The following is a 23,430-nucleotide window of genomic DNA, read 5'->3' on the forward strand; positions in this document are numbered from 1 at the left end:
TGTTTGTTATAAGCGAAGTAAAAAAAGAAAACAACGTTAACACTTAAGCAGGAAAAAACAAAAAAAACTAACGTAAGGCAAACGAACGATGAAAACAGAAAACGAACACGTGAAAAATGGCTTAAATAAGCCTGTTTTGATATCAAAATTTAAAAAATCGGTGGGTACCCGGGTGCTTTTGGGTGTGTGGTCGGGGGTGGATAAGCGAAGTAAAAAAAAACACAAAAAAGACAGAAAAACGAACGTTACGTGAAAAATGGCTTAAATATCACTGGTTCAATTTTTAAATTTATAAATCGAAAAAAAAAAGACATCTCACACCACGATTCGAACCCCAAACGTTTAGATAATGAACCAACGGGCTAATCAACTAACCTAACGCGCCGTACATGAAATTGCTCTAGTTTTTAAACTATTTGAAGTAAATCAGGTCATGACGTCATCTAACGCATGCGTAGAACCGGGCGAGAGAGTCGTTTTTGTTGACCCCCTGTCGAAAATTGTCGATTTCGGGGTGAAAAAAGATGAACGTTTCTGGCCAATTTTTCGATATTTTTTGAGCGAAGGATAGAGCTTCAATATGATACCGAGTTTGTGAATTTGTGTTGTGTCTCTCGAAAGTTTTTAGCAGACACACAAACATACACACATACATACATACATACATACATTTTCGCTTTTATATATATAGACTAGCGAGGGGTACCCGGCGTTGCCCGGGTGTTTGTAGGGGTGTGTGATGTTAAATAAAAAAGAAACCGGGGGGGGGGGGAATAGTTTAGCTTTAATTAATTTTTTTTTTTACCGATAACAACATTTTTAAATTGTAAATTCAGACCGCCATTAGAGGTTGCTGACGTCAAGATCACGTGACATGACACAGCGAGTTTTAAATACAAGTTGATCCAAAATAAACGGCCGCGTGTATACTTTATGTAGAAGAGTTGGCGGCCGTATTTTTGGGGGCAGTTATAAATCGATTTAAAAATATGTAATGTTTAACATTAAAATGTCACTTTTTTGCCCCCCCCCCTGCAGAAAATCGATCAGTTGACGCACTTCTGATGGTCCTTTTGGGCTAATTTTTCGATATGTGTCGTCCGGAAGGTGGGGCTTTAATATTATACCAAGTTTGTGAATTTATGTTCCGTCGGCCAAAAGTTTTTAGCATACACACAAACATACATACATACACACAAACATACACACATTTTCGCTTTTATATATATAGATTATACATTCTTCTATTATTTATATAAGAACAAATATTTAGGTCTTTTGTATTTTATAGTTCATTAGCCAATTCCGACCAACGTCGGGACGGTTTCCATTAGTACATATAAATACATCTCCTCCCATACCACAAAATATAAAAGAAATCGGCCTACTCATTTAAAAATTTTGGAGAGAAAATATCTCATCAAATTTGTCAAAAATACAGTACAAAGACTTCCAAACTCAACAGATAAAGGCTTTTGGGTTACAAAAAATAGCCTAGCAATATAATCCTTTCATTTTGATCACAGCACACAAAACTCTTCTACTTACTAACCAAACATTTTCTACACCTTAAAGCAGACCGCGACGTCAAATGTCTGTTTAATGCACCGCCAATCAAGTTTAGAAGACAATCACTCCTCACATCACTCCAAACCAAACAACAATTCACCAACCACATAGGTAGTCTACCATGTAACAAACTCCGCTGCCAACTCTGCAACATAACAGTTACGGATTTCGTAATCACTCTGCCCAACTCACATATTAGACTCAAATCCTTGGTCTCACACGCCACAATATCAACGTTTTCTATATTTACTGCACATATTGTAATGAAGATGAATACGTTGATAAAGCAGGCATTCACTTCTTCTTGGTTCAACAACTACAGGGACACTTCCACCCATTCACCATTGACACAGCAGTATAACCTACAAAACCACACAATGTCTTACATAAACTGACTATTATTACACATTAACTTCTATTCTATACTGTACCGTAAAATAAACGAAATTATATTAATTAATAAATTAAATACATACACGAGCGAATCAGATATCAGAATTTTCACTCCGTCCACCTCAAAACACATGTAAAAATATAGAGGTATAAACAACACAAAACGCCACAGGAATAATAAAAAAATCAAATTAAATTCACTAACCGAACAAGTATACAAAGCAAACATTCAAACTCAACTATAGACAATTTAAAAGGTTTGTGCAACTGAAAACGGAAATAAATTATCCCACAAATCAGACGTACAGACAATACACAGAAATTTCAATACTACATATAGTTTCTCAGAATATCTTGTTGGCTACAGATAATAACAACTCTATTAATATTAGACACTATGATTTGATGAGAGAATATTCATTTTTCTTCTTTTTACAAGTCATCATAGCGGCCGATGATAAAGTGATTAACGGCACGGACTGACGACCTAGGTGTTCCAAGTTCAAACCAGTTCGTTTCACAGAAATCATTTTACTTAGGATCTTGGCAACCTTCCCGTGATCCCTTCCATTAATTACCGGCTGTCTTTCTAGAAAGAATTCTGACAAGAAAAATATCGGAGAAACCAATGCCATCAATAGAATACGATATGATGATCATCACCATAGAGAACATTCACTTAATACTTTATGATTAAGGAAAAATAATACAACTACGGACACTAACACAGCGTGACCCCCCCCAAAAAAACGGGCCCAACTCTAATTAGGCTCCGTTTCTTAGTGTTTTGCCCGAATAAATGAAACTTTAGTCATAACTAGTTTATTATATTCAAAACATCATACCAAAACATTAGGGTCTTTGGCCTCTTTTTCTCATTCTACAGCATATGTTCTAGATGGTCTCCATTTAGCTTTTGTTTTTTTTGGGGTGTCACCCTGTAATAGGGATAACAGAAAGACCTCCAATTGCCAAAGACCGACCTAATGCCCACTAAGCAATAATTGCCTTATAACTTCGGTAGTATACCAGGCTAGAATATGCACCGTTGAAAACCCAGAAATAAAAAATTCTTCATAGACAGCACTTCAATGTCCTGTAAAAACAGATTCTATGGTCATACAGTGTCAATGAATAATAAACCATATGATACGGACACCTCACTCTCGGTACATTACTGGAAGTTAATCAAAACGAACAAAACACCTTTAGTCGAATGGAAAATATTTAGGAAGGCTAAAACATGTAGTTCATTAACTTAGCTCTATTATCTATGCTTAGTGGAGAAACATGAGATTATTAGTTTTAAGGACTGTGAAAATATTTTTAAATGTAAAAGTAAAATCGGTTATAAGTTACAAACATTTCGGAGGCTATGCTTTAAATAATAATTAAAAAAAAACCCGAATAGCGATCCTTTCATAGTAGTAGCACTGCAATTCGTAACCCCGCACTCCAAATATCTTAATTAATTAACAAATAAACCCAGGTAGGAGTAAAAAGGATATAAAGTAGTTCCGATTAACCACAAGTTAATAATTATACTTACTCTAAGCCGACACACTTCAAATTAATAACGTCGAAGAAGAGGCTAGTATAAATAACTTAGCTAAATCAAGGAAGAAGCCATCCTCTCGTTAACCCTCAACCCCATCTCAAGTGCTACCGTTTAATACTAAAAGGTGAGCGCACTTTGCATACTTAATAATTAAACACCCGAAAACGATTAACTTAGCACGCTTGTAATTGGAATGTTGATATATACCTACATGAAGTATTATTGTAAAGCAGCGTTACATAAGGAAACCATATATGTTCTAGTATTGAGGAAAAAATAAACAACCCAAATAAAAGTATTACAACCATCGAAATAAAGTTTATATATAGATATGAAATTAATTATTAATTAGTTCAGACATCAGAGGAGAGTGGAAAATATAACTCCAAGTATACCTTCCTTTATTGAAATCATATAAATAAGCCTGCATATCTGTTCAGCTGATTGTTAATTTGACCATATGGACATATATCTTATAAATAAATAAATAATTTGAAAACAAAAAAGCGAGGAATAAAATAAATAAATCCATAAATAAATCCATAAAACTTGTCAATAAAATAGATGTATAATGAGGTCGCCACCAGAGAAGAAAAAACAACCATAAAACCCTAAGATAGGAAAGTAGCAACGATGAGTGTATAATATTACTTCAGATCAAAGCGAAAACTTAGGCCAATAAACAACCGCAATAATACCTCCCATCCGTTACAGCTTAATCACACGGGGTCGTGCTTCCCTTCCTCCTTCATCCCCACCCTACTTCCTTCCTTCACCACAACTCCCTCCAAAACCCCCACTGCTCACATTCACAAAGTATACACTCCACTTTCTTCCAGAGCGTAAACCACACCCGAATATCTTAAAAAGAACGAATGTAATTTTTACTTTTGTTTCAATATCGCTTCTTTTTTGGACTGATGAAGTAATTTTTTTTTGGACTGATGAAGAATTGGAATTCCACTAAAACATGTATGCATATATATAACTAATAAGTTTTTTTTATAATAAACAGACTATATACAAGCTCTGTCCTACATTGAGAACTCTTTATTAATCGCGTGAGTTTCATTGGATTTACAGCTAGGAAGCGAATCTATAAACCTTTATATATATATATATATATATATATATATATATATATGAAATACACTATTTGTTGCTATCAATCTATTCCTTGATGTCTTCATTTTGTTAAAATAATATATGAATGCTCAATCATGAAATATGATAATTTTGTAGCTTACAGTCTAAGTCATCTCATTTTGACTTAAAACTTATTGGTATATGAACGATTACCGAATTTTCAATACTAAAACTCAGTAAAATTCGGAATACTATAAATAAGACTATATATATATATATATATATATATATATATATATATATATATATATGCATGTGTGTAAGTAAATATATATATATATGTAACCTATTAATAAATGCTGCACATGTATTGAGCACTTTTTAAAATATATTGATTTTAGTTCAATACATTTGAACTTGGTCAAATAATACATTACACACGCACATACACAACGCACACGCACACACAGATATATATATATATATATATATATATATATATATATATATATATATATATATATATTATGTGTGTGTATATACATGTAGAATGGCTTCATTAAGGCAAATGGTATAAAATAACACGGAATATTTTTGTTTAATGAAACTTTTTATTTGAATTTTTTTTAGACTAGACCATTTAGTATTTCTTTTCTAATTAATGCATATAAATTCGGAAGTTTCTGGTTTCATTTTTCTATCTTTTCTTGCGAATAGTTTCACTTTAATTTATTAAATTATTGTTGGGCGGGGGTTGTCTTAGTCTTTAGTATTGAGCTATTTAATAGCTAGAAATTTACGACTTTAAAATCATCGTTTTTAGTGATGAGATTTTGTATGTGAACAAAATTTAAAACGGTTAAGCATTTGTTAATGTTAATTATTATAATTAATTATAAAACATCACTAATATTCATGAATAGGCTTTATCAGTGTAAAATATTCAAGTTAGGCAGCAAAAAGGAAGTACACCCATCATTCATTTAATATATACGTATTTCTTTTTCACTCAAAATTTATAGAAAACTCCTTTTGAATATAAAGTTTGATTATTTTGTGTTTATGATATCCGTTTTTTTTTTTTTTTTTTTTAAATTAAACAAAAGAGAAAGAAAATTAATTGTTTTTGTTTTTAACAAAGGGTAGATTTGCCCATATTCCAACGTCGAACGTTTTTTGTAATACTGGAGCCAATGCAGTCCGATTATAAATCAACTCTTCCATGCAGTCGAGAGCCACAGGTTCAAAATCATCGTAAAATTTGTTGACGAATAATTCGGACGCATTCAGCAAGTAGTGCAGATCACCGACGCCTATGATGCATATCGCGCGCACCCGTTTGCCAAAACATTTTAATCCACCCCAGTTTTTAAATCTGGCCAGGAATGGTTTATTAGGCCCTGTTTCTGGAACTCCTGATAAAGAAAAATAAATAGCATCATATTATAAACAGGTAAACATTGTCATTCTGTAGAAAATATATAATATATCTTTTTATGCTACTTAATTCTGCTTATGATTTGTTTGTTTCCGTTTACGCTTCTTGTGATCAAAGAAAAAGAAAATATTAGCATCATATAATAAATTAACAAATATTAATCTTATATCTTATAAACAGGGTGTCCATAAAATCTGTGTACACATTAAAAATATTTTATTTGTATTTGCGAAAGAAATAATCTGTACAAAAGATTAAAAGTAAATCTATATATTTGTAAGATTTTATTAAATTTATTTTTTAAATTTTCATATGTTCTCCATTATTAGCAATACAAAGGGTAATACAATTTTGCAGTTAACGAAAAATATTTGTCAACTGATTTAGATTAATGTCTAAAATCATTATTTTAGTTTTCAAATCTTCTAATGAAGTAGTTTTGGTAGCATGTACAATTTTTTTCACATGTCCTCATAAAAAATTGCATTTCAATTCAGTTCAGCAAACCAAAAGAACACAGTTTACTTTCCCTCATTCGAAGTCATAAATAACATTAATTCTAAACAGTTGAAAATATTTTTTACTCATCTAAAAATTGTTGCAGATTTTGTAGTGAAAGATTATTCAATAACTATACTTAAAACTACATACTTAAAGATGCGAATTCCCTCTACATTTAACGGAATAGTATTAATAACAAAAGGTAAGTAACAAAATCTATTTCATAATAGTCCGCAATAAATAAAAATTAATATAAATAATACTCATCTCAATAATGAATTCCAATTAAAATAATATATATACCATTCGGTACGGAACTGACCATGGAAGATCAGATAATAAATAAATGTGGATTTATAAGATACAAAAAAATACAACCTTGATCGCCCTTCGGGGCCCGTGGCGCAGTTGATAGAGACGTTGAATCACTACGATTCCAGATGAGCATTGTCTGAAGATAGCGGTTTCAATCCTACTCAAAAGCCGGCCAGAGGCTTACTTGGCCAAAAACGTGGTGGGACGACAACAACCACGGATGGCAGTGATTACTGAGAATGCAGTTGGGAGATTCGAAGTTCCTATCCATCGCGGTTACCACCTGACGAAGGCCAGAGGAATAGTTGGCCGAAACGTCGTGAAACAACAACTAATAAAAATGAGAATAATAGTCCGCAATAAATAAAAATTAAAATCTATTTCGTCTCTAATTTATGTCAGCTTTTGTACGCGTTCCTTTAATTACTAATATCATAGAGACTGTGGAAGAAGATCACCTACTATTAGCCACAAATCCCCCTTCAGTCCACTACACTATAAATAAACCCAAAGAAATCTAATTAGAATTAATTTTTACGCTTATCTCGTGTTTCATTGTTTCGACCGACTATTCACTGACAAATATAAAAGAATAATTATATTACCTTTTTCGATTAAAAAATACAAACATTCCAGCATTCTCCTTTATTATAACAGTATTTTATTATTTTATTTTAAGAAGGATCGTCATAACTTAGAAAAAATAGGATATCAACTTTATGCAAACATGTCCTACTTTTCGCCAGTCATTTTTTTCTTAAATTAATGTATCGTAGTTTTTCATTAATTACAGGTTTACTTTCATATATACATATATATATATATGTCCGCACTGGTCATTTTTTCAAAAACTGCAAATTTAAGCTAAATTGAGTGAAACTATTCAGACAACCTATACATCATTTGATTCACCTTTTATTCCTCTATAAATTTACGTGTTCATATTTGACTTTGAATTAAAATATCCTAGTGTTCACGCTAATTAAAAAAATAATTTTAGATCGAGAAGGTAAAAAGAAACTCTGCGGAACAAATGAGCTTAAAACCAGCTTAAAATATCCACCTTTTAGGGAACAAAGCATCTTTAATCATAATTGCTTTTGTTCCAGGTTGTACAATGTAACATTTAGTCCATGGGCCGCGACTTTTTCTTAGTGATCTGGTTTATCCAATCAAGAAATCGGCCGCATATTGAAATGTGATGAGAAAATCGTACGAATGACTGTGCAAAAGCACAAAAACATCGGCAGTGTTCGTGATTCCCTTTAATCTAGTCTTCCTAGAGTTACTTCTTACATGGAAGACAATGCTATCAAGATCTGCAGCCTCAGAAACAGATTTGAAACGGCTCCCTAAATCTAAAGCCAGTGTAATCTTGTTAAAATGCCTTTTTTCTACAGTTAAGAACAGATAGAGGGAATATAATTTGCGAGGCTGTGTTGCAAGACGCAAGCCAATGATTTCTGTAAAGAACAGAAAGCACTGTCTGGACTTCATTAGATGCGATGAAAATCATGACTCTTCATATTAGTCGAAAGTGATTTTTAGCGACGAAAGCAGGGTCAGTATGCTAGGCAGTGATAGTAGACGGTACGTTCGTCGAAGGAAGGACGAAACATTTAGTCCTGGGTAAACAGTTCAACGCTGCAAGGTGGTGGAAGTTCAGTTTTGGTGTGGGCGTTATTAGTGTCAATAGTTCAGGACTTATAGTTCGTTTGCAAGGTCGAATTAATTCGACCAAGTATATTAATATGTTGACTGAACATTTTTTTTTACCCTACTTTGGCCGGAATTTGGATGGCAATCTCATCTCCATGCAGGATAATGCCTCCATTTACACAGTTGGCAAAAATTAAAGAGAAAGGGGATGCCCTTTCACCGGAGTATTACCGCAGAATAATTTAAGGAATGCCCGAAAGATAGCAGGCTGTCAAATTACAGAAGGGCTATGCTACTAAATATTAAGTAGTTCATTGTTTTCCTGTTGTATTGATGTTCTAAAGTTACATTTAAATAATAATTTTCCATTGTGCGGAGTTTCTTTTTGCCTTCTCGATTTGAATTTAATTTTTTAAATTGACGCGGACACTAGGATACTTCAATTAAAAGTCAAATATGAGCAGGTAAAATTATAGAGAAATAAAAGGCGATTCAAATGAGGTATATATTGTTTAAACAGTTACATTCAACTTAGCTTAAATTTTTCGGTTTTTGAATATATATATATTAATTGTAGTGATTCAATGAATTTCAAAAACCCTTATTGAAATGAAGTGTTTGAGTTTCATATCAAAGATTTTTATTATTCTAAGCAAGACCTAGAATACTTTAGAAATGTAATCTCCTTACATGTCTACCATCTCATCAGAGGAGAAAATATTAGCAAATATTTATAAAGGTATGTACCCTATTTGCTAAAGTCAGTGAGACATAGAAAGTCAAAGTCAAAATAATTAATTAATTAATCAGAAATCATGTAGCAAGAGGATTTAAAGAAAAGGATATGAAAATTGTAGATCCAGATTGTGTGGTAAAATCCATGGTGAACGTTCTTTAAAGCAGTTGGGTAATAAGATCCAAGTTGTATATTGGGTAATCCGCATAGCTGAATAGATATCCGGGTGCTGCATGTTCTTGTATAAATTTCTTTATGGTTCCATCGAAAATATTTTAAAGTCTGGTGGAAATCTTATCATTAGAAGTCTGTATTATTATTACTGGGGTGATGTGTTAGTTGTAAGGAGAGATTGTAATAGTGAAGGGTTAGAAGTGGGATGAACATATATATATATAAGTGGGATGAACATATATATATATATATATATATATATATATATATATATATATCGACCACTCCTCAGTCAGTGGAGGAGAACCCCCTCATGACTGAAACAACTATCATCCCTTCTATCATCCCCCTCCCATACCTATAACCCCTCAAATTGCCCCCCCCCCCTCTGGGGAACAAAATCTCCCCCACACTAGGAACCGATCCTAAGTCTGGCCATACCCACATGGGGAGACAAATAAATAGAAACATTAAAAAATCCCCTATACATATTTTAAATACACCCCTCTTTCTAAACAAACATAATATAAGGAATACCCGAAAAGACTAAAACGATAAATCACGATACTAAAATCCAAGAATCCAAAAAATAAATATCAAAATAGAATGAAAGCACCCCTACCCTTATTTCAGAAGAGCTGGTCCCCCCTCCTCACGCATACACATTAGTAACGACCTCAGATCACAGTCACCTTCCTAAGGAAGAAAATAACCTCATAATACTATAAAACAGGATACACATTCTCAAACCAATAAAAGCAAACACACACACACACACACACACACACACACACACACACACACACACACACACACACACACACTAAAGGAAAAGAAAAAAACATTAGCAGAAAGAGAGAGTGACTGCAGCCAGGTCAACAGCCTGGACAAGCCCAATAAAAGAGTAATGAAAATTGAACATGCCAATGAATAATAAACACTTACAAGCCTCAACCCCTTGGAAACACTTCAAATAAACTACGAAAATCACTATTTTTACATCTCCAACACATTTGAAAATAATTTCTGAAGAGGACGCTTTACAGAACGTCTGAAACGCGCATATTTCCAAACACAATTTTTTTTTTATATATATATTCATCTATATATTCATATATATATATTCATATATATATTCATATATATATATTCATATATATATATATATATTCATATATATATATTCACATATATATATATATTCATATATACATATTCATATATATATATTCATATATACATATTCATATATATCTATATATTCATATATATATATATTCATATACATATATTCATATATATATATATTCATATATATATATTCATATATATATATTCATATTCATATATATATATATTCATATATATATATATTCATATATATATATATATATATATATATATATATATATATATATATATATATATATATATAGCAGAAGAGATATCTCTTTAAATAAAGTTCAAGAGACCCATAAAAATGTTTGACCGGTTGCTTATGGAGGTCAAGTTTTGTACTGGATATAGAGACAGGGCAGGAAAAAAGGAAAACAAGAAGAAACATAGAAATAAGAATAAAAGTAAAAAGAAGAGGACAAAACGCAAATGGAATAATGCGTTTTTTCAAAAATTATACTAGTTTGATCTTAATTTTCTTTGTCTGTTTGAATCGAATTAATACAGTCAACTCAAATTTTATCTATTATTCCATAAGGTGTTATTCTTTTTAATTTTATCGGCATTGATAGTGTCCCTTAAAAGGTAGGATTAAAATGAAGGTTTAGAATGTACTAATGTTTGTGAGTGAATTGTAAAACCAAGGCTAAGCGTATTAATAGAACGTTTTATTGTTATTTTATAATCTTAATAGGAATACTTCACTGTTAAAAAAAAAATAATAATACCTTACTGAAAAGTGTCTAAAGATCGGTAATATCAATAACATTATACTATTTAGTAATATTAACTGAAAAAGGTTTTCTACACATGTATTCATATACATATATACATAAATATATACATATGCATACATATATATATGTACATTTACATGCACGCATACAGACATATATACACGTACACATACATATACATACATGTACACACATACATGATATATCCATACATACACACCCATACATCCCTACATACACACTCATATATACAAATGTATAGATTTAGATATAAAGAAAGCATACCAATAGTCATACTATTAATTATAATAATAAACATTATAGGTAACATAATTACAATTATCATAAAAAAGAAAACCAAATTAGCCCCTACACTGCTAATTAACATTAAGAAGATGAGAAGAGTAGGGTTGTGTAACTAAGGCTACAGAATTGATTTACTTTAGTACCAACATGGATGACACATCATTGAGTATTGTGCTTTCATATTTATATGTGCGAATTTGGAAATTATCTTGCAATAGGGATGTTTACTCCATTTGTGGTTAGTAGATAGGGACGAATTATAAACTCCTTAATTGGGAAGCTACATATTTTTTGAAATACTATTCTAACAAGATCTCAGAGTGCAAATTACGTGTAAGAAATTAAAGTGTAGTAAATTAATGTGCGTATAGTGAGTCTCTACTTAACATGTAAATCAACAATAAGAGAAAGTTATTATATAGGTTAGAAGAGAGGCTTAAGAACCTATGTTTAGAAAAGGTACATTTTTCTATTTGCAAAGTTTTAGGTTAGATTTTAGTCAAAACCGACATGTATTTAGTATTATGTTTTTACCTAGTAACAAATGTAAGTGCCAAAATAAAATGATTACCCTCTCAATAACGATTGCATACAAAAAGACGTGTATACGCCTTCACAGTCTCGCAATTACCAAAAAATGCAAACAATCAATCAAATGAGGGAAACAATGAATATAGTTGAAACACTCAGGACGCAAGTATACATAGGGAAACATATTGTCAGGGCTCTAATAATAACAACAAAAACAATAACAACCAGGCTAACGGATCCAATAATATAATTCCCAGTGAAGATCAGAATAGGATTAACTAGCACCCACGCTATAAATCTTCAGGCCCCCCTCTCAACTCAGCCCTCCAATATAAGACTCACTAGCACTGGAACTGATGAACAAATAAACAATAATAAAACAAGGAAAGCATTCACGTATATAGGAGCATCATCAAACTTAATAAAAGTAAGAATTTCAAACCACCTACATTCCTTTAGAAATGAAAGATCTCAAAACAATGATAACAATAGTACATCCTTAACTAAATTAATCAATAGCCCAGAGGACAAGAAAATTACTGAATAAATCTAGATCATATGCCCCAGGGGACAAATTTTGCAATCTTTGTATGTCCGAAGCAGTTAACATTATCACTTTCAATAAACCCATAATAAATACCAAGAATGAACTAGTGTCCAGATGTAAGCACAAGAAAAAATTTAAATACAGCCAACTTAAAATAAAATAACATACACTCTCTGTATACATGTAAATGGGTAAAAACATAATACTATATATATATATAATTATATTATATATAATAATTCTCCAAGTTCCAAATATAAATTTTTCTCAATTTGTCATTTATTACTCTTCGAAAAGTAGCTATTATTTGTTCCGTATTGCGACTAAAAAGTCTGCAAAATATGTCTTAGATACCTGTTTAGTCACATATTCACCAGATGTTTATCTTAAAACCTTAGAAAAACGTAATTTTGATCGGGTCAGCTTACAGACACACTCTGCCGTTCCTTCATGTTACAAAGATTATGGTCATACTGTATTCATTTTAACTAATATCAATTATTTTTGTATTTTGTGAATTATTATTGTTATATTTTTATTTTTATTTTATTTAAAGTCTTTTTATCCACTTGTTTGTTATTTATTTTACCATTTTTCGAGTCCTATTTTGAAGTTATATTAATTACTGTACTTATAATTTATTTCCCATTTAGAGTATTCTTATTAAGTTATTTAACTTTGAAACTCTGTGTTGTATTTCTTTTTTTTTTTTTTAATATTTTGTTGACATTCTTCATAGGCGTAGTTGATAGCTGAATTTAAATTCATTTCACAAATTTTATTAGCATTGTCACTAATTATAATATGATTTGTTATATGCATATGTATTTAAATTATAATTTCGTATATCAACTTTTTTACGTTATGCGTGTTAAGTTTTTTAATTTTAATCATTGGAAATAAAATTATTCCTTTTTTCTATTTTTAATCATATTAGCAGTCAAAGGGAAATAACTTTTGTAAGCTCAAAACCTCAGAATCTTATTCAACTTATTTCGTCTTAAATGGATTTCAGTTGACTTTAGGTTATCCTATTTTGCTAACCCACTTTAATTGATTTTACATTTTGTACGTTCTTTGCTGTTTTAAGTCCAATATCATATGCATATTTATAATAACTTATCCATTTTTCTCCATATTTTCTCCTTGTTATATTTAATTGGTATTTAGCTATGCATATACCCTTGTTCCAATATTACTAAGATTATTGAATTTAAGTGTTTAAATCCTTCTAACATGTTATGAAAGTTATTATTTTTTTTTTAGATTTTTTCCTCAACGCTTATTTTCTATTTATTTTGTGTTATTTTATTAAGTCATTTACTGACATCCTTAGTAAACCCATTGACACTAACTGAATTTCTATTCTTACATCTTAAAAATTTAAGGAGTCTAATATTGTCAGTCAACCTAATAAATTCATCCACATTTGTTATCTTAATCCATTTTTTCATACCAGCTTGTCATTCACCCTACTCTACTCCACCCAATAGATAAGATTTAGAATGGAAATGGGAAGGGAACAAGAACTGAAGTGGCGTTTTGTTCAGAGGTGACTGGAGGACTGTGGTCACATCTGTTTTGGTTTATCTTAATATTTTAGTTGTTTGATTTTAAGATGAATAGTAATTAAGATTATCGACTTTAAATGTCATAATAGATGTAGATTCAAAATATCTATCGACTCAGCCGAGTTTAAATATTGCATACATTTTTCTATGTTTTTAATATTGGTGATTTAGTTCCAACAATACACACTATGTTATGGAATGGCATGCTTTTATGTTGATACTATTGTTTGCACTTATAATATTACTAAACATATTATTTAGTCCACAGAGCAGTAAATAAGCAAATAATACCACAAAGTAAAAATAAGACTAGTACAAAATTAAAAAAGGAGCCCCACATGGACATTGGCTTGGATCACTTATACGATCAGAGCAAACCAAAATTTAAATTTCATTTTTACTCAAACAAGGAACATTGCTACTGAGACGTTAGGGGTTACTGTAAATTACGAGCCAGGTTTCTTGGGGCACTCTATGTGGAGAGTTGTGCTTTGAGATTTTTGTTCATATTAAAATGTCATCCCTTCACTGTAAAAGTCACCAAATACCGGAAAGCTTTCTACTCTAATAGCTTATTTCCCTCTAACTGCTAAGCTTTGGAATTTTCTCCTTGCTTCTTGTTTCTCTGGCTGTACCAATATGTAGAAATTTAAATGTAATGTCATAAAAATATCTCGCTGCACATCTCCCCACTTACGATGCTCCTATAAATATGGGGGCTAATTTACAGTAGCCCCTGTAGTGCCAGTGTGCTTTGTTTGGGACGAATAAAAGTTTAATGAATTAGGTCTTTATATTCACAACTATTTGGTGTAGCACAACCATCTTTTGTGACGATGTGGGGCATAGTTAACTTATAATTTTGCTGTTTCGGTTTTCTTGGTTCCATGTTGTTTCCTTTTCTATCTTTTTTTTTTTACTTCTATTACAGTTATGGCCAATTAACGTTTTTATATCGTTAATTAATTTCTTCATTCGAGAATTTTCCTTAAAATATCAGCTATTTTCATTGTTATTACATAGTTTCAGTCTTCTCTTTGATTCCATTTGGTAATTTATAGATTTCTTTAATGTTCTATATTCCTTTCACTTTTCTGGCAAGTTCCTCATATTTGCTTTGTTTTTTGTCTCTTTGACCATCACTCTGTGGTTACTGGGATGACAAAATCTACAATTTGATAGTTTCTTTATTTATTATTAATTAATATGATGTCAGGTCTCCTTGCCTGGACGGTTTATCTGTTTGTATCTCCATATCCAAAAGTATTTTGTGGTTTCGCTTCCAGTACTGTCCTCAATATATGTCTGTATCATTTGTCTGCATATTCGAAGTACAGTCATTTGCAGAGTTCCTAGTGTACTGCTTTACTCATACAGTCACGTTTGTCAATATAATCTTGGGGGATAGTTTTCTGCATTCACTCATTATGTCTTTTACTATTTCATCAATTTGTCCACAGAGTCTACATTTAGTGTTTTCTTTTGTTTTATCTATTATAGCTTTCATGTGGTTAGTTCTAATCGCATTGTTCTGTGCAGCTGTTAGTAGAGATTCTGCTTCTCTGTGTTTATGCGTCCTTTTCTTAGCCATGTTCCGATGTTTTTGTGATTTTTTTCTCAGGAATTGCCCATGTAGCTATTTTTCTTTCCATTTTCTATTTTTTTTTGTTTGGTTTTATTTTTTTATCGTTTATCGATGGTGTATCTCGCTGTGGTAATCAATCTTTCTGTGTTCCAAGTTATTTCTATGCTCAGGAGTTTTCACACATGTCATTATAATAACAACGAGTAATGCCCCCCCCCCGAATCCAAGTGATAACAAATTTTTGCAGATCTTTAACACTCCACACTAACGTTACAAATTATTTTATGTCATCACAATAACTGTTTACTATTGATTTTGCACTAGCAACATTGTTTAAAATTTGAACGACAAGATCAAGATTCCATTACTTTCCAAAAGTCTAGTTGGTGCTTTTTCGCCTGGGTCTTTCCATTTTCCTTGACCTTTCATAGCAATTCCGTATGGCATCAGCCGAGGCTAGTTTTTCCCTTTTCATTTATCTGTAAATGGTAAGCGCTTGTTAGTTTGTTATGGTTTGTTTCTACAACCAAAGATTTTTCTTAAGATTTTGGTTATTTTCATTATTGCCATTCGTTGTAAGATATCAATCTTTGTTTTGGTCTGAATTTCTCTTGCTTTTACAGTTAGTTTCTTTTTGTTTTAGTGTCTTTGGGATCGTTCCTTATTCTCCCACAATTACTAGTAGTATTGTAATGTTTTTCATGGTAGATATTCCTTTTAGTTCTTTGGCAAACTTCACGTCTCCGGTATGTGATCTGTTGAGACAGCGAAATCAACGATTGAACAGTTTGTTTCAACAAGTGAATCTTATCACATTGGATCTCTGGCTTGGATGCACGCCCCAAAGAATTTTGTGATTTTCGTTTTTCAATCTTAACTTCGGCTATGTACGATTTATCTGCATGTTCAAAACTCCGGCGTTTATACAATTTCGCATGAACTAGTGATTCTATGCAGTTTTGTCTGTTTTCGTATATTATTATTATTATTATTATTATTATTATTATTATTATTATTATTATTATTATTTCTGTTGTTACATTTTGTGTTTTGCTGTTGTTATTGCCGATTTTATGCTGATAGGCAGATCACCGCAAACGATCATAGACTATCAAAATCTGCTTTCTTTAGACTCCAGTACTTTCGGCAATATTCTAGCGGTTCTCAATAAGGCAGTCTTCTAAAGCACTCCAATGTTGCAATGAATCCCAATTTTCTCAATGCACTTGTCAAATCCTTTTGTTACACTCCTCAGGGCCCCAATCACAACAGGCACAACTTCTACTTTCTTTAACTTCCATAATCTTTTTATCTCCTCTTTTCAAGTCTTGGTACTTTATGACCTCTTTTTTTTCTTCCACATTCACATGAACTGGTACTGCTATATCAATGATTATTACCTTGTGTTTCTTTTTTATAACAAGATTAAATCGGGTTTTATTGATTCAGCCAAATTGTCACATTAGATATTCATTTCTCACAAAAATTTCACACTAGCGAGACCTGTGGAAATTCCGTAGGGGACTCATTTCTGATATGTAATATATTGATTTTGGTATTCTGTGGATGTTCAGCATATATGGAGACGCTCTGATATTATTGTAGATCTTTTGTTAAAACTGCAAAAGTATTTATTTAAGCTAGCAAGGACGCTGGGCGTAGCTCGATCGTAAAGTATGCTTAAGCATGATATTTTCATTCTTGCAGATTCCGCATATATTATTATAGAGTTAATGTTCTATCGATTTTTATATATTATAAAGTCCCGATTAAAAAAACAAAATATATCCATATGACTTGGATGCATCAGTTTGAATCGAAACCAAGACAAAAGCTTATGAATATATATATATATATATATATATATATATATATATATATATATATATATATATATATATATATATGTATAACAAGTTCCTTCAGCTATAATCAAAACTGAAACCAAGACTTATGAAGAATTCTTGATCAAATCATTTATAAAAAAAATAAATGATTTTGGTGTCATCAGCTATAATTGAAACCGAAACCAAAACTTATCAGGAATGCTCGGTAAAATTATTTATGACAAGAAATGGAAGTCCATAACGATTAAACGACAATCACTTGGATGTCAGCATGACACACAAAATAAATAAGACACGCTATCCTATCAATACATAGATTATCACTCTCCACCACTCCTTTTGGAACATGCTTGTGCCATTTTTCACCGTATTGCAACCCTCTTTTTTACCCATATCCCAATGGACCTTTCTCGCAATATTATCATAACGCCTCCTGTACTCAGTTGGAGCTAACTTCAAACGACTACTGACGATGTGTTGTATACTCTTACCTTTCTTCCCACTCAGTCGACACAGAGGACTTTCAGACTGTTTCAAACTTTGTCAAACCTTTTATAAGCTTTTCTTTACAATTTGGGATGGAAACTTTCAAACTATTTTCATTTTTATGCATCGTTATACGCCTATTACTCATCCCTTGTATCTGAATAGCAACTCAGGGTGACATCCCCCGAATTGCGTTACTGCCTTCTTTATAATAAATGACCAAACAAGCGCTATTTTGGTCGCAATACATACACATGTGTCTTGTTGTTCTTCAAGCTTACAAATACAACATAGTATCATCAGCGGGACAAAATAGATACATAAATAAATAAAAATAAATGAATAAATAAAAAGGGCAAAACACTACATACCGAAACATTTAAAATCATAAATATCACGTCAATCGAAATAAAAACCGAGTAGCGCAGAATGACAAAATGAGTGGCAATGGAATCACTCAACCGAAACAGTTTAACTTAGACCAACCTGAGCAATGGGCGAAATGAATATAAAGATTTAAAAAATATTGAACAGTGTCTGAGTTAGACAAACAACCAGAAAGCAAACAAATACTCTCGTTAATCTACTTGTAGCAGAAACAAATAGAACTCTTTTTCTTGTGCGTCAGTGCCTCCCCTGACTGTGTGATATGGCACATACTGACCAATCAGAGGCATAGCGCAGGGACCTTCCTTACTCCCTAAGGAACTCTAACTGCTTCCGTTCCGGATGAGAAAAAAACCCTTTTCCAGCCAGACGCCAAAGAGAGCTGTTTCCCCACTCCCTCTCTGCCTACACCGGTATCGACGATTCCCACTTGGGAATAACTACCAGGCAAAGGTAGACAAGTTTTATCCGAGTTATATCTTTTTGGCATCTTACCCTGACTCGCTTCAATAAACCTTTTCCTGGTTAAGTTTTACGAAGTTGTTTGTTCGTTTATTCAGTAGCTTGTGTTGAATTATTTATTCCATTAGGGAGTGCCCGAAAAGCACTAACTCAACTCCCTAAAATGGTGACCCGACGTGTACACAAGTTTACTGAATGGGGAGCCTGACTTCTTCCCCGTTTAAGCAAGGAAAAGGCGGCGAACAGCAATTCCTGTGAAATACTTTTCTCAAGAAAAGTAATACTATACGGACAAACTTCACACCTCTGAGAAGGATATATATATATATATATATATATATATATATATATATATATATATATATATATATATATATATAAAAATTCCTCACGGAAACATTTTTTTCGTCACCGTATATAAAAAAAACAAACTTTTCTCGAGGAAAGTGTAAGACAATACCGAGAGACTTTACAAAGGCATATTTAAAAAAAAACAAAAACAAAACAAAACGAAAAAAGAAGACATTATTTCCTGCATCAGACTCTTTTGACCCGTGTAGTGGATATCCTAGGAAAAAGAACGCGAGAGACACGGATAGCAGTTCGTCGTAAATGACTTGAAAAAAAAAGTGACTAAAAGTTTTTTCCCCCTCTTCTTGGGGAAAACGACGCCAGAACGCACACACATGCGAACAGGAGACAAGTAATTCAAGGGACAGTTAATTCTGCGAAACAAAAGAGAGAACTTTTACTAAAAAAACAAACAAAAAAAAAACTTGCTTCCACCTATCGGCCAAAATGTAAGTACCCGTTTAAAGAATTCATTTACCTCCAGGTTATAGGTTACACACACACAGGCACACACACACAAAAAAACAAACAAAAAAAAACCCACCCACACACGCATATATTTTTACCACTGCTCTTTTGAACCATTTTTCTAGTTTATTTTCTTGTAAAATTGTTTCTCTCTCTCTTTTTATCCTGTTAAATATTTTTCTTATTTTTGCCTCTGTCTGAATATTTTCCCTAAATATTTTCCCTTTTCCTCACGTGGTCCTTCGATAATGTCCTTCTAATATCCGGATAGTTTATTTATTTATTTAGTTTTTTGGTCTATTTTCCTCTTAAAATGACAACATTGCCTGCTTTTGCCGGTGACGTTCGAGTTTGGTTTGCCCAACTCGAATCATATTTTGCTGCGAACAACGTTTCGGAGCAAACACAATTACATATTTTATTTAGTGCTTTCCCCGCATATTTGACTCAAGGACTTAATAACTGACACCCTCTTAACGCTACATATGACAGCATAAAGCGGGAGGTACTTCTCCGGACGTCAGTCTCGGTGGAAAAACGTTTTGAAATGTTGGTCCATGAAGAACATTTAGGAAACCGCAGGCCAACAGAGTTACTCCGCAGAATGAGGGAGCTGGCAGAAGATGTTCCCCCTGACAGTACCCTAATTAAGCAGCTTTTTTTCTCAAGGCTGCCGGCGCAAGTAAAGGCAATACTAGCGCCTATGATAGAGAAGCATTCCGTCGACGTAGTAGCAGCGTCGGCGGATAAAGTAATGAATTTTGTGAAAGGGCCTACCACTGCGGCGATCCATCAGCAATAGGCTGAAGTACCCGCGGGCCCTGCGGCAGATAGAAATTTAACACAAGAAGCAACATCGGTGGCTATACTTACAGCCATTGAACGCCTCACCAGAGAGGTGAGTAAGATGAACATGGGCAGGTCACATTCGCCCCGATGCCACTTCAAAAACTGCTCACCTTCCCCACTCCACCATCGCTGTTCAAACATGCCAGAACTATGTTTTTACCATAGTGGTTATGGCGCTGAGGCACGAAAATGCAAAATGTCCCGTTCTTTTCCTAACCAGGGAAACTAGATAGTGGGAAGACAAGCACGGCAAGCTTTCCACAAAATTCTAGCAATCGCGCCTATTTCATTATGGACTCTCAATCCCAAGCACGTTGTTTGGTTGATACGGGTGCAGCCTGCAGTATCTGGCCACTGAAACTCATTAAAGAGAAGCCACCAGTGTCGCTTATCAAACTGCAAGCGGTAAATCATTCTCCCATTCCTACGTACGGTCAAATTTCACGTTCTCTGGACTTGGAATTACGGAGAGACTTTACATGGGTTTTTACCGTAGCAGATTTACCTTACGCCATTCTAGGCGTGGACTTCCTGCATCATTTTAATTCACTAGTCGACATGCACAGACGCCGGCTGATACACGCTAGTACAGAACTTTCCATCCCTGGCATAATGCTAAATGTCCCATCTATCAGCCCGGTATTTTTCATTGCCGCTTCAAATGATCCTTACCACGAGTTGCTACACTCCTACCCGGAATTAACAAACCTAAATTTTTTGGCGAGCAAACCCACGCACACCACAAAAAACCACATCGAGACCACAAGTGCTCCTGTGTTCTCACACCCTCGTCGCCTCCCTGCTGATAAACTTAAAGCAGCGAAGGCTGAATTCCATCATATGCTACAGTTGGGAATAATATGCCCCTCGTCTAGTCCATGGGCTTCCCCTTTGCATATGGTCCCAAAACGTGACAGAGATTGGCGTCCGACTGGGGACTACCGACGACTATTGACGGTACTTGATCGTTACCCAATCCCACATATACAATACAGGATTTTGCTTCCTCATTGCATGGTTGTAAGACCTTTTCCAAACTAGATTTGGTCAAGGCTTACCATCAAATCCCAGTAAATCCGACTGACATACCGAAGACAGCAGTAACAACTCCATTGCGAGCATTTGAATTTTTAACTATGTCTTTCGGTTTACGTAATGCCGCTAGTACTTTTCAGTGCTTCATGGATGAAGTAGTGCGTGATTTGGACTTCGTCTATGACTATATAGACGACATTCTTGTGGCAAGTGCCTCACCTGAGGAACACATCACTCACCTCCGCCTACTGTTCGAACGGTTTCAGCAATACAAGGTGAGGATTAACCCTGGTAAATGCGTTTTCGGTGCTTTTCCTGGGCCACATTATCAGCCCCGACGGTATATCTCCGTTACCGGAAAAGGTGAAGGCTCTGCAAGACCTTCAACCACCTACTTAACTTCGCCAACTAAAGCACTTCCTCGGTCTGTTGAACTATTACAGACGCTTTATCCCACACTGTGCAGATTTTCTAGCTCCTCTTTCCGACCTGTTATGTAACAGGAAGAAGAAAAATGAGCAGATCTCACTTAATGAGGTCCAGCTCCAAGTTTTCAATGAAGTGAAAACAAAACTAGCTACTTCTCAGAAGTCTGTTAATTTAAATAAATCTACTCCCTTGTAGTAAGAATCAGTGAGGGAACATATTTCTTTGGCTGGGAAATAAATTTGTTTATTTTTGGATTTTTCAGTGGAGGGGTTTTGTTTTTCTAATTGGAGTGGAAGGGCCTCTGTTTCCATTGGTGAGTCGGTGGAAACTGGGATAATTGACGTGGAGGTAGCCGGAGATATGGGGTGGGTGGGTTTGATGTTTCTTTTGAGGAAAGGGAATGGTGGAAGCGATTTACTTGGTGAACATGGAGGAGAATTATGAGGCGTTTGTAGAGGAGATTCGTGAGGTGAAGTCTTTGGGAAGTTTGGTTTCTGCTTCTTCTTTGATGAGCTAAGTGGAGTAAGTTTGTATGTATTTATCTGGATTGAGGTAGTGATAGGGGGATGCATGGGTTTTGGCGTAGGTTTTTGTTTTAAAGTCGAGCTGGTGATGATTTTTTCTGGAGTACCTGGGGCTGGGTTTTCTTTGTTGAGTGGGTACTAGGAGATTGTGTTTTTAGTTTTTTCCCGAGCTCCTTTAATTCCAGGAAATATTTGCCCTCAGGGTCTTTTTTTTAACACACTTTTCCTCTCTAAATTGGTCCAGTGTTAATCTTCCTGGAGTTTTTTTTCCCCGGCAACTAGTACCCACTCATTGTCTTTTCTATATTGATTTGTTTAAGTAAGGTCGGGGAAATATGTTAGGGCGTCTTTTTTGGGAGTCGATACTGACGATGATGGTGTAGGCGTTATTGGTACCCCAACCTTAGCGCCCAGGTGGCCCCTACGTTGTTTTTGGGGTTCACAGTTGGACCTGCTGTTTTTTTAAAATTTGTGTGGGCATTCGCTGGTGAGGTGCCCCACCACTCTGCAGATCCAACACGAAGGCTTCCAGCCTGCGACGATAACAGGAATCTTTTCATCCCGTATTTCCAGTAATAAGGTATTTCAGTAAACGCTTGTTCGTCCAAAATTAATTCGAATGTCCATGTAGAGAGATGATCGTCGCAGGCTATCTTCATTATTTCTCTGTATTTCATAAGGAAAGCGGCAATGTGTTCCTCTTCTACATG

The 23,430-nt window shown here is 33.8% G+C and overlaps 1 protein-coding gene across 1 annotated transcript in view; it reads right to left on the reverse strand.

Moving 5' to 3' along the window:
- Positions 1–5,581: 5,581 nt before the first annotated feature.
- LOC145249421 (beta-1,3-galactosyl-O-glycosyl-glycoprotein beta-1,6-N-acetylglucosaminyltransferase 3-like) overlaps positions 5,582–23,430 on the reverse strand; it is a 31,013-nt gene continuing 13,164 nt past the window's right edge. Inside the window, exon 3 of the mRNA XM_080110972.1 lies at positions 5,582–6,021. Coding sequence (XP_079967098.1) covers positions 5,723–6,021 — 299 coding nt within the window. The 3' untranslated portion in view covers positions 5,582–5,722. The remainder of the gene's footprint in view (positions 6,022–23,430) is intronic.

Source organism: Euprymna scolopes, chromosome 28 (assembly GCF_053919585.1).
Source record: "Euprymna scolopes isolate OS-2025 chromosome 28, ASM5391958v1, whole genome shotgun sequence".
NCBI lineage: Eukaryota > Metazoa > Mollusca > Cephalopoda > Sepiida > Sepiolidae > Euprymna > Euprymna scolopes.